Source organism: Phyllostomus discolor, chromosome 2 (assembly GCF_004126475.2).
Source record: "Phyllostomus discolor isolate MPI-MPIP mPhyDis1 chromosome 2, mPhyDis1.pri.v3, whole genome shotgun sequence".
In the NCBI taxonomy this organism is placed as follows: domain Eukaryota; kingdom Metazoa; phylum Chordata; class Mammalia; order Chiroptera; family Phyllostomidae; genus Phyllostomus; species Phyllostomus discolor.
The window spans coordinates 93,661,273-93,673,450 of NC_040904.2; the positions used below are offsets into that span (position 1 = coordinate 93,661,273).

Consider the following 12,178-nt stretch of genomic DNA (forward strand, 5'->3'; position numbering starts at 1 on the left):
GCAAGGCCGCAGCTGGAGAAACAGGGTGGGTGACAGGGCAGCTGGCAGATGGGGCAGTCCACATTTGTGTGCAGATAAACTGGTAGAAACAACTGGGAAGCAAGACAGACAACCAACCCAGAGTTCCAGCACAGGGAAATAAAGCCTCAAAACCTCTGACTGAAAAAATCTTTGGGGGTTGAGGCTACAGGAGAAACTCCCAGCCTCACAGGAGAGTTCATTGGAGAGACCCACAGGGTCCTAATGCACACAAACTCACCCACCCAGGAATCGGCACCAGAAGGGCCCAATTTGCTTGTGGGAGGTGGGGGAAGTGACTGAAAGTTGGCCAAGAGCTGAGCAAGTGGCATTGTTCCCTCTCAGGCCCCTCCCACACATACAGCGCCACCAAGCAGCAACGAGGGTTGCCCTGCCCTGGTGAACACCTAAGGCTCCGCCTCTTACTACGTAACAGGCATGCTGAGACAAATAAAAACGGCCCAAATGAAAGAACAGATCAAGGTTCCAGAAAAAATACAGCTAAGCGACAAAGAGAGAGCCAACCTATCAGATGCACAATTCAAAACTCTGATAATCATGATACTCACAGAACTGGTTGAGCTCAGTTGCTGAATGGAGGGAAAAAGTGAAGGCTATGAAAAGCAAAATAAAGAAAAGTATATAAGGAACCAACAGTGAAGGGAAGGAAACTGGGACTCAAATCAATGCTTTGGAACAGAAGAAAAAAATAAATGTTCAACTAGAACAGAATGAAAAAACAAGAATTCGAAAAACTGAGGAGAGGCTTAGGATCCTCTGGGACAACTTTAAACATTCCAACATACGAATTATAGGGGTGCCAGAAGGAGAAGAGGTAGAGCAACAAGTGGAAAAGTTATTTGAACAAATAATAAAGGAGAACTTCCCCAATCTGGCAAAGGAAATAGACTTCCATGAAGTCCAAGAAGCTCAGTGAGTCCCAAAAATATTGGACCCAAGAAGGAACACACCAAGGCACATCATAATGACATTAGCCAAAGTAAAAATGAAGGAGAGAATCCTAGAAGCAGCAAGAGATAAGGGGACAGTAACCTACAAAGGAGTTCCCATAAGACTGTCAGCTGATTTCTCAAAAGGGACCTTGCAAGCAAGAAGGGGCTGGGAAGAAGTATTCCAAGTCAGTAAAGGCAAGGACCTACATCCCAGATTATTCTATCCAGCAAAGCTATCATTTAGAATGGAAGGACAGATGAAGTGCTTCTCAGATAAGGTCAAGTTCAAGGAGTTCATCACCACCAAGCCCTTATTATATGAAATGTTAAAGGGACTTATCTAAGAAAAAGATGATCAAAAATACCAACAGCAAAATAAAATTAGCATTTAAAAATCAAAAACAAAATATGAATAGTAAAATGACAACAAACTCAAACTATCAACAACTGAACCTAAAAAAACAAAAATGAACTAAGCAAACAACTAGAACAGGAACAGATTCACAGAAATAGAGATCACATGGAGGGTTATCAGTGGGGAGGGAAGGGAGAAGGAATAGGGGGAAAGGTACAGGGAATAAGAAGCATAAATGGTATGTACAAAACAGATGGGGAGGTTAAAAATAGCATGGGAAATGGAGAAGCCAAAGAACTTATACGTATGACCCATGGACATGAACTAAGAGGGGGAGGATGCTGGTGGCAGGAGGGGTACAGGACAGAAGAGAATAAAGGGGAGAAAAAAATAGATAACTGTAATAGCGTAATCAATAAAATATATTTAAAAGAGTTAAAAAAAAGTTCCTGAGGATAAAATTCTAACTCTCCTAACTAAGAGAAAATGCAATGAAGAGTAGAGCCTCACAACAGCAGAAGGGGCCCCTCCAAAGAGCAGGCCCTCTGTCCTGGGAGGTGTTCAGGCAGAGATTGTATCACCCCACGTTAGGTGTACTGTAGAAGGATCTCTGTGTAGGGGGTGAAGAGAATAGATCAGGCTAGGTGATCTTGAAGGATTTCTCTAACTTGAAGAGCTCGTGGCTTTGTGATTCCTGAGCTGGTGATATTGAAGGTTCCTAACAAAGGGAACGCTGCCAGATGTGTTCACCAAGGGAGTCTGAGCAATGCATGAGGAGCTGCCACCACTGTCACCCTGCCTACCATTATGCTCAGGGGAAAAAGTCTCAAGACTCTGGCTACATTTGAGGAATCATCACAAGTTAGCTATATTTAACTTGTCTGACACTAGCTCTGTGTACAAGGAATAACTGTTTTATAAAGATATATAAAGGATTTTATAAATATAAAATGATATATGGGTGTTTAAATGCAGTGTCCAAAGTAAACAGTCATCTGACAACATAGGAAGAAGCACTCTTAAACAGCATTACTTACCATTATAATCATAAGAATTATAAATCATAGAATATGTTAAAGAACATCATGAATTTACTGAGGATATAGATAATTTAAATTGAATCAAGAAAAATTAAAGCCAATTATAAACATAAACAAAACACTGAAAAGCTAAATAACATATTTATTATTCAAAACAATTAAAAATAAACACATCCTTGCCCTGAGCAATGTGGCTAGTTGGTTGGGTGTTGTCCTGGACAGTGAAAGGTTGCCAATTCGATTCCATGTCAGGGTACTTGCCTAGGTTGTGGGTTCAGTCTCTGGTTGGGGTGCATATGACACTCATCCAATAGATGTTTCTCTGTCACACTGATGTCTCTCTCCCTCTCTTTCTCCCTCCCTTCCCCTCTCTCTAGAAATAAATAAAATCTTTAAAAAAAAAAGACATCTTAGACACATTTATTGGATGCTAAAGCTTAGAACAATGAGATCAGTTCTTACCATCAAACTTGTCATGTTCTAAACAACCACTGGCTTCTAACACAGGAGGGATACTTGACACAGTGTCTTCAGCTTCCCCATCACTTGCTAGTTCTTGCTTAAGTTTGGTGTCTAGCCACTCACTGACCAGCTCCTGAGCTACCAATGAAACAAAAACATTTTTTTAGTATTTCAGTTACTTCAGAGACCTTTCATCATTCACTGTTTTCTTCATTCAGTAAATATTAATTGAGCACTGATCATTTGTCCAGATGCATTGTTCTTGATGCTAGAAATACAGCAGTGAACAAAACAGGAAAAATTACACCTACACCAGAAAGCTTACATTCTAATTGGGGAAGAGAGACCATGAACAAGTAGAGCAGAAGAGCAGGGTCCTGGCTGGTGTGGCTCAGTAGCTTGAGCACTGGCCTGTGAACCAAAAGGTTACCAGTTCGATTCCCAATCAGGACACATGCCTGGGTTGTGGGCCGGTTCCCAGTAGGGGGCAAACGAGAGGCAACCATACACTGATGTTTCTCTCCCTCTCTTACCCTCTCTAAAAATAAATAAATAAAATCTTAAAAAAAAAAAAAAAAGAAAATCAAAGCAGGAGAAAAAGAAATGGTATATAAGAAATGGAAGATAGGTGTTGGTAGTTTTAAATTGGGTAGTAAAAGGATGCCTAACAAAGAAGATATTTTAGCAAAGAAGGGGAGGAAGTGAGAGTGTGAGTCATATGGATATGTAAGGGACATTATTCCATGCCTAAGGCAGGCAAGTGTTTAGTGTGTTGGAGAAATAGTAAGGTAGTGTAGCGGGAGAGGAGTGAGTGAAGGGCACTGGGAGAAAGGGGAAAAGATGAGGTGGTAGTGGTAATATGGGAATCAGGTTTAGATCAGTGGTTCTAGATTAGGGCAAAAATGGGCTCCAAGGGACATCTGGCAATGCCTGAAGCCATTTTTTGTTGTCACAACTGGAGGAGATGATATTGGCATTTAGCAGGTGGAGACTAGGGACGCTGCTAAACATCCTACAATGCACGTGGCAGCACCAACAAAAATTATCTGGCCCAAAATGTCAACAGTGTCGAGGCTGAAAACCCTTCCTTTAGAGTCCTGACACCATTCTAGGTACTTTGGCTTTTACGCTGAATGCAATGGGAAGCCCCAGGAGGGCTGTGAGCAACCAGGCCACTCTGCCTAGTATGTTGAAATAAACTATAGGGGATACACATGGAGGCAGGGCATACTAACTGGAAGACAAATGCAGTGATCTAGGAGAGGGGTGATGATGGCCCGGACCTCGAGTAGAGCTATTACAAATGGTAATATTCTAAAAAATAATGTTTTGAGGTAAAGTTGACATGATTTGCTGATGGACTGGATGTGGAATGTGAGAGAAAAAAAATGTACAGGTTTTTGGCCTAAGCATCTGCAAGAATGGAGATACCACTTACTTACTGAGCCAGGGAAGGCCAAGGGAACAGCAGGTTGGGAGGAAGGTCAGGAGCTCAGTTTTAGACTTGTTAGGTTTGAGATGCTTATGAGATATCCGAACAGGGATGTCAAATGGGTATTTCAGGGGAGAGGTGAAGAAATCCAAGCTGAAGAAATTAATGTGGGTGCTGTTAGTATACAGATGGTACCTAAAGCTGTAAAAGTGGATGGAGTTGCCAGAGGAAGGTGGATAGAGACTGGTTCAAGGACGAACCCTGAGGAACTGCAGTATTTACGGGCCGCAGAGATAAGGCAGAACCAGGAAAGCAAACTAGGAGGGACGGGTCATTGAGACAGGAGACAAAAAACTGAATGTGATATCTCAAAAGCCAACTGCATTTGGATTTCTTTCCTAGTGATATCAAGAAAAACCTTAAATACATAGGTGAGAAACATCTACTTTAGTATTACCTTCTTCATCTCCAAAGTTCTTATGGGTATGGTATGGGGGTTTCAAAAAAGAAAAATATTCCCCCCAAAATTTATTTATAAAAAATTGTGTATTTATTCTTACATGTTTAAACTTCAGTCACCTTCAAAGTTCTCTCCATTTGATGCAATACACCTACTGAGATGCACTGCCACTGCTCAGAAGAGTTTTTGAACTCTTCAATTTTGGTGGCTTTTAGTGCTTCTGCCATTTTTTTCTTGCACTTTTTCCACATGGGCAAAATGTTTCCCTTTGAGGACTTTTTCATTCAGGGAAACAAACCAAGGGAAAAGAAAAGTCACTTGGGGTGAGTTTAGGTGAACAGGGAGTACAGGGCATTGGAGTCATGCCGCTTCTGGTCAGAAACACTGAGCACAGTGTGGGCAGGTGCGCTGGTCAATTACCCACCATGAAAGGGGCAATGGGTTGAAACAGTCTTCACACTGAGGCTGAACCCAGCCTCTCATGATAACACCAGTTGGTACACTCACACAGATTGGTTCCTAGAGTACTCACCTAGCAGGGGAAGTCTGTACTACCAGGGGCGTGCCCTCCAGAAAATTATTCCATTTGGGGAGTTCCCCCCTCATATGTCAGCATTATCTTCATCATTAATATCATTAACACATAGCTCTGAGAGAATGGAATGTTTCTAATATATTAAATGATGCGAAAAGACACTTAATATAGATAGCTATGATACATAAAATGGGAAAAAATGAATTAAGGTAGTAGAAAGTAGATGTAAAAAGTATACTAGCAGCAAACATTTTTGGCTTTCAGAGGAAAGTAGAGAAAGGGAGCAGACATTTATTGAGTCACCCTGTGTATAATTCAGATATTTAGGTGTATAATAACTTATATATAGAATAATTCAGATCTACTAAGCACACTTCATTGGTAAATAGAGGTTTACAATAGTCCCGCACCCCCTTACCCATGGGAGAAATGTTCTAAGACCCCCAGCAAATGCCTGATACAGTGGACAGTACCAAATCCTACGTGTACTGTTTTATCCTATACATACATACCTATAATAAAGTTTAGTTTATAATTAGGCACAATAAGAGATTAACAATAACTAATGGTAAAACAGAACAGTTATAACAATATACCGTGGTAAAACTTATGTGAATGTAGTTTTTCTTTCAAAATATCTTATTGTTCTACATTCACCTTTTTACTTAAAGGAAGCACTTACAGCTTCTTTGGCATATCTGAATTGCCAGCATCACTATTCTTGTACTTTGGGGCCATTATTAACTGAAATAAATGTTACTTGAACACAAGCATTGTGATACTATTGCAGTCTACAATAGTGGTAGACTACCAGGTAGACCTGGTAACCAGGACGGCTACTAGGTGACCAAGGGGAGGGCAGTGATTTTCAGTGCAGATAAGCTGGACGAAGGGATGATTCACATTAAAACAAAGCAGACAGTGAGAGATTTCATCCTCTACTCAAAATGACATGCAAGTTAAAATTTATGCATTTTATTTATTTATGGAATTTTCCATTTAATATTTTTTTTGTGGAAAGTGAAACCATGGGCAAGGGGGGACTACTATGCTATAAAGCGTTCCAAAAGAGTAAAAATGGTAACTTTCCCTGGAGTGCTCAACTGTAGGAACTCCTCACGCTGGACCAGAGGAGGGGTACAGAAGGCTTACTTAAAGCAGAATTTCTCAAAGGACGTTCTCAGAACACTAGCTCGTGTAGGATATTAACAGCTGGTTCATGAGAGGCGAAGAGGATAAAAACCTTCAAAAACCACATTCCATCCATATACCAGTACTTCCTAACACGGTCACTAGTTTCTCCAGATAATAACAGGTATTTCTGGATAAAAAGTTCCATGGTATAGGAAAGTTGGGAAATGGGATAAGTAAAAACATGTTTAACTGCAGGACTCCTCAGAAGTATATTGTGTAATCCTGTTGGCGGAATGGAAAGTAGGATGGGTAAGACATCCCTTGCCAATTTCTGAATCCAGCTCGCCCCTCTGTCTCCAGCACTACCAGCCACCCAAGACCAGGAACTATTACTGCCACCCCAGCTACTGCCACAGCCTCCCACTATTCTCCCTTTTCCCACTTTTTCTCCTCTATAATAAATTTTTAATACATTTAAAAAAGTTATCCTATTAAAACTTTTCAATGCTTAAATTATCCTGCTTAAAACCTTTCAATGATGCCTCATCATACTCTGAAGAAAATCTAAATTCTTTTTGTGGGTTCATAAGGCGCTGTGTGACATGTCTCCTGTGTGACATGTCTCCTGTGCACTCCTGCAAGCCCATCTCCCTTGGGAAGCTCCAGCCACACTGGTGACCACACTGGTCATCTTTCAGTTCTTTCAGCTTGTCTGTACTTTAGCTCTTTTTTTTTTTTAGATTTTATTTATTTATTTATTTTTAGAGAGAGGGTACCGGAGGGAGAAAGAGAAAGAGAAGCATCAATGTGTGGTTGCCTCTCACGCACCCTCTACCAGAGACCTAGCCTGCAACTCAGGCAGGTGCCTGACTGGGAATCAAACCAGCAACCCCTTAGGTCACAGGGTGGCGCTCAGTCTACTGAGCCACACCAGCCAGTGCTGTACTTTAGCTCTTGATGCCACCTTTTCCTCCGCCTGGGATGTTCTTCTTCCATCACTGCTCAGACAGCTCCTTCTTGTTATTCAGGTCCAGACTTGAATTATTTGTCACTATCTGATAATTTTTAAAATTTTTTCTTTATTCCCACACTAAAATGTTTACTGCATAAAAACCAAGGCTTTGCCTGCCTTGTTCACAACCTGTTCCTCTAGTGCCTAAAATAGTTCCTGACACTGAATAGATTTAAATATACATGTGTTGAATAAAAGAAGTAAACTGAATAATTGGAGACATAAATAATCCAGATGGAAGTTGGCTTCCAGCACATGGTACTGACTTTCCTCCTGTCTCTATGGCCTCTCCTTCCCAGGCTTTTTCTGCTAGTTCCTCCTAATTTCTTCTTCCCTAAACAGCGGAGTTAGTCAGGGCATCAGTAACTAAAACACTAAACTGCAGAGGAGTAAGTGCTTTGGGGAGGTAGGGAAGTTAGATCAGTTGTAGGCTCTCTTCATAAGGAACAAAGGTGAATTATAAACCAGTGGTCAAATTCACAGGCTGCCCTCTGAGCCACCATGAATACCTTCCAACACTCATTAGTTAACTGTTACTTATGTCAAACTGCCCCTGGCTGTGGTTCTATTTCAGAAGACAAAATGGACCTTAAACACAGCGTAACCTGTAATACTGAGTTAATTCCAGAGTAAATTAGCTTCAGGGCAGTAAAGTAAACAAAACTTAAGAAGAAGAGAAAGAAAAGCTTTCTTTCATACTTTGGAATTCATTATAGGTTATGCTGTAATAGGTTGTACTCCAAAGAACTGTTAACTTCAAAGCAGGAAAATGTAGTCTCTCACCTTCTGCATAGACTTCATCATGATCCTCTATTTGCTCAGATGTTTCCAAATCTATATTTTGGCCCCAAAGCCTTCTGAATAAATCAGAACTTCCAGCAGAAAATGCTTTCAAAACTCCAAATTCTGAAGCTTTCTCCACTTTCTTTAATATAACAGAAAAAAATCCATTAAGATGACAACTTTGTACAGAGTTAGAAAATTTCTCTCCAACCCTCAAGAATCTGATTTTTTACCAGCTACTAAAATACTTTCATTTTTCCATTTCTGCAGGGACTGTGAGGCTTAAACATCCACCCTAAATAATTCCATTCATTAAACATGAAATTAATTATAGTATTTTACCAGGTGTTCACAACGTTTGTATTAGAACAAAATGTTATTTAAGCTTTAGATAACTTTTGCTAAGCATTAGTTATGGGATTCTGACACTTGAATATTTTATTTTAAATAAAAAATATACCATTAGTTTCCATGCTACTGAAATTTGCATATGAATGTGAGCCAGAGGCAGAGTAGCTATACTTCCTTGAATTACTAACCTGAAAGAAGTATTCCACCACATGGGCAAACTATAGGCTAAATAAAACTGGGATAAAAAAATCTCTGAACTGTAGTCTTCAGAATATTTTAAGTCAACAGTAAGGATCTAGTAGAAACAAGGCCAAATTCAGGGGCTTGGGGGAGGGGATGGCAGAGGTGCACAAACTTTCTCAGCATTTTGGCTTACCTACACAGTATAAAAGAACTTATTTCACAATTAAAGCCCTGCTTTCCCCCTTCCCATCTCCATAAACCTGCTTCCCTCCATGTCTTCTGTGTCCTAGGTCTTCTAACTCGGGTAGTGACAACTCCGTTCTTTCAGTTCCTCAAAAACCTTCTTGAATATGGTTTTTCTCTCACTCTTTCTTTCTTAACCCACATACAAGAAAACTGTTGACTCTATTTTGAAAACATATCCAGGATCTGACCCCTTCTCATCACCTCGACAGCTATTACTCTAGTTCAAGGCACCACAATTTCTTGACTGGGTTTCTATAACAGCCTCCAGCACAGCAGCCAGAGACCACTTTAAATGAAAGGCATAACATGTTAGAAGTGCTCTCAAACCCTTCCATGGCTCCCTATTTCACTCAACTCAGAATAAAAACCTAAGTCCTTATATCAAGCTTCAAGGTCCTGCACCACCAGGTCCTTTGTGAGTTCTCCAACCTCCTCCTCTCTACTCTTCCCATTGCTCCCTCGCCTTCGGCCACACTAACCCCCTTGTTCCTTCCTCCTCAAATATGCCCAATATGTTCCCACCTTAGGACCTTTGCACTGAACTTCCCTCTGTGGACAGCTGTCCCCCAGATATCCGTATGACTTGTCCCCTCGCTCCCCACCCCAAGTCTTGATTCGAGTGTCCGCTTTGTAGTAAGCCTTCACGGATGATCCTGTATGGAATTGCAACCACCCCCTCATGGCTCTCCCTATTTCCCTTCTGTTTAGACTTTATAGCACTTAAGACCTTATAATATATTGTCATTTGTTGCTCTGCCTAAATAGAATGTAAACAGAAATTTTTGTCTTTTACATGCATGAAACCCCTAACACCTAAAAAGTATTTGGCACATAACAGGTGCCCACAAATATCTGTTAAAGAAATGAATACATGAGGACTTCCGGCAAGATGGAGGCATAGGTGGACGCACCGTACCTCCATGTACAACCAAGATTAGAACAACAACAATTTAGAGGCAGAATAACACCCAGAAGTGACAGAGAATTTATCTGAATGGAAGTCGGACAGCCAAGAAGTTGAAGTAGACCCGTTCATCCAGACCGGTAGGAGGGGCAGAGAGAAGCAGCCCGGCGCCAGTCGCAGCGAGAAGAGAACAGGGAGAACTGGGGGCATAAGGCATCTGGGAGCGCGTAAGGCATCTGGGGTGCGCAAGATCACAGTGGGTGGACCCTGAGTGCGCAAGCGGCAGCTGGCGGACCCAGTGAGGCAGCGATTATAGACCAGGGTAGAGCGTGCAACCCAGGATCCCAGAGAAGGGACTGAGGTCCCAGGAGAACGGAGCTACCACCATTGTTCCCTCCCACCCCCGCCCCCATATACAACATCACAATCTAGCGACTGGGGTACCCAGCCCTGGTGAATACCTAAGGCTCCACCCCTCACCATAACAGGAGCGACCAGACCAAAAAAAAAAAAGAGACCGAGAGAGACATGTCTCAAACAGGAGAACAGATCAATGCCCCAGGACTCATCATTTTAAGCGACCAAGAGATAGGCAATCTATCAGATGCACAGTTCAAAATACTGGAAATCAGGAAGCTCACAGAATTGGTTGATTTTTGGATGCAAATTAGATGAAAAAATGCAGGTTACCATAAAAGAGATGAAGGAAAATGCATGGAGAACCAATAGTGATGGGAAGGAAACTGGGACTCAAAATAATAGAGTGGACCAGAAGGAAGAAAAAAACAACCAAACAGGAAAGAATGGAGAAATAAGAATTCAAAAAAAACCCCTCCAAAAACGAGGAGAAGCTTAGGAACCTCCAGGACACCTTTAAACGTTCCAACATCTGAATTATAGGGGTACCAGAAGGGGAAGAGGAAAAGCAACAGATTGAACATGTATTTGAACAAATAATAAAGGAGAACTTCCCCATTCTGGCAAAGAAAATAGACTTCCAGGAAGTCCAGGAAGCTCTGAGAGCCCCAAAGAAGTTGGACCCAAGAAGAAACACACCAAGACACATCATAATTACATTAGCCAAGGTAAAAATGAGGGAGAGAATCCTAGAAGCAGCAAGAGATAAGGGGACAGTAACCTACAAAGGAGTTGCCATCAGACTGTCAGCTGATTTCTCAAAAGAGATCTTACAGGCAAGAAGGGGCTGGGAAGAAGTATTTCAAGTCATGAAAGACAAGAACCTATATCCCAGATTACTCTATCCAGCAAAACTTTCATTTAGAATGGAAGGGCAGACAAAGTGCTTCTCAGTTAAGGTCAAGTGAAAGGAGTTCATCATCACCAAGCCCTTATTATATGAAATGTTAAAGGGACTTATCTAAGAAAAAGAAGATAAAGAAAAAACATGTATAGTAAAAGGACAGCAAACTCACAATTATTAATAACCACACCAAAAGCAAAACCAAAAGAAACTAAGCAAACTAGAAGAGGAACAGAACCACAGAAATGGAGATCACATGGAGGGTTAGCAACAGGGGAGTGGGAGGAGGAGAGAGGGGGAAAACGTACAGAGAATAAGTAGCATAGGTGGTAGGTTGAAAATAGACAGGGGGAGGACAAGAATAGTATGGGAAATGTAGAAGCTAAAGAACTTATAAGTATGACACATGGACATGACTAAAGGGGGGATGTGGGAGGGAGAGGGTGTACAGGGTGGGGGGAGTGAAGAGGGGAAATGGGACAACTGTAATAGCATAATCAATAAAATATATTTAAAAGAAAAAAGAAATGAATAAATGAAAAATTTATTTTAAAAAGTAGCATTTTCCCATAGTTTACATTGTCACTACACCTATTTTGAAAATGGGCTTGGTATGGCCAATCTTGGCATGGACTTTCCATTGTAAGTATCAAGGTTTTCATATATGAAGTTTAAGTCAGAAGCAGAGAAATAGTCAAAATGTCAACTTCCCGTTGACATATTTTTCAAATCCCCGTTGACATTTTAACGGGGATTTGAAAAATATGTAAAAAATAGAACACACAGGAAAGGAAATGATGGTGGCAGGTATATGCCATTTATTGGATGGTTACAAAATGCTTGGTACACAGTCCTTCCCCTTAAGGTTCTTAAATTCTAAGACAGGAAGATGAATTTCACATATATTGTATGTGGTTGTATGAATATACACACAAATACAAATAATATGCAAATAAATCAGTCAACTTTAATTTTTAAACTAACACACACATACAAAAAAATAACAGCCCTGGCCAGGCAGCTCAGTGGGTTGGAGCATCAACCCAATA

The 12,178-nt window shown here is 40.9% G+C and overlaps 1 protein-coding gene across 3 annotated transcripts in view; it reads right to left on the reverse strand.

Moving 5' to 3' along the window:
- Positions 1 to 12,178, reverse strand: part of CCDC191 (coiled-coil domain containing 191) — an 84,743-nt gene that overhangs the window by 64,205 nt on the left and 8,360 nt on the right. For 2 of the 3 annotated variants that reach the window (XM_036018117.1, XM_028504425.2), the window contains exons 3-4: positions 8,185 to 8,326; positions 2,829 to 2,966 (exon numbers count right to left, since the gene is read on the reverse strand). In XM_036018117.1, the coding sequence (XP_035874010.1) occupies positions 2,829 to 2,966; positions 8,185 to 8,326 (280 nt within the window). The remainder of the gene's footprint in view (positions 1 to 2,828; positions 2,967 to 8,184; positions 8,327 to 12,178) is intronic. The other variant, XM_036018118.1, reaches the window with a different exon arrangement.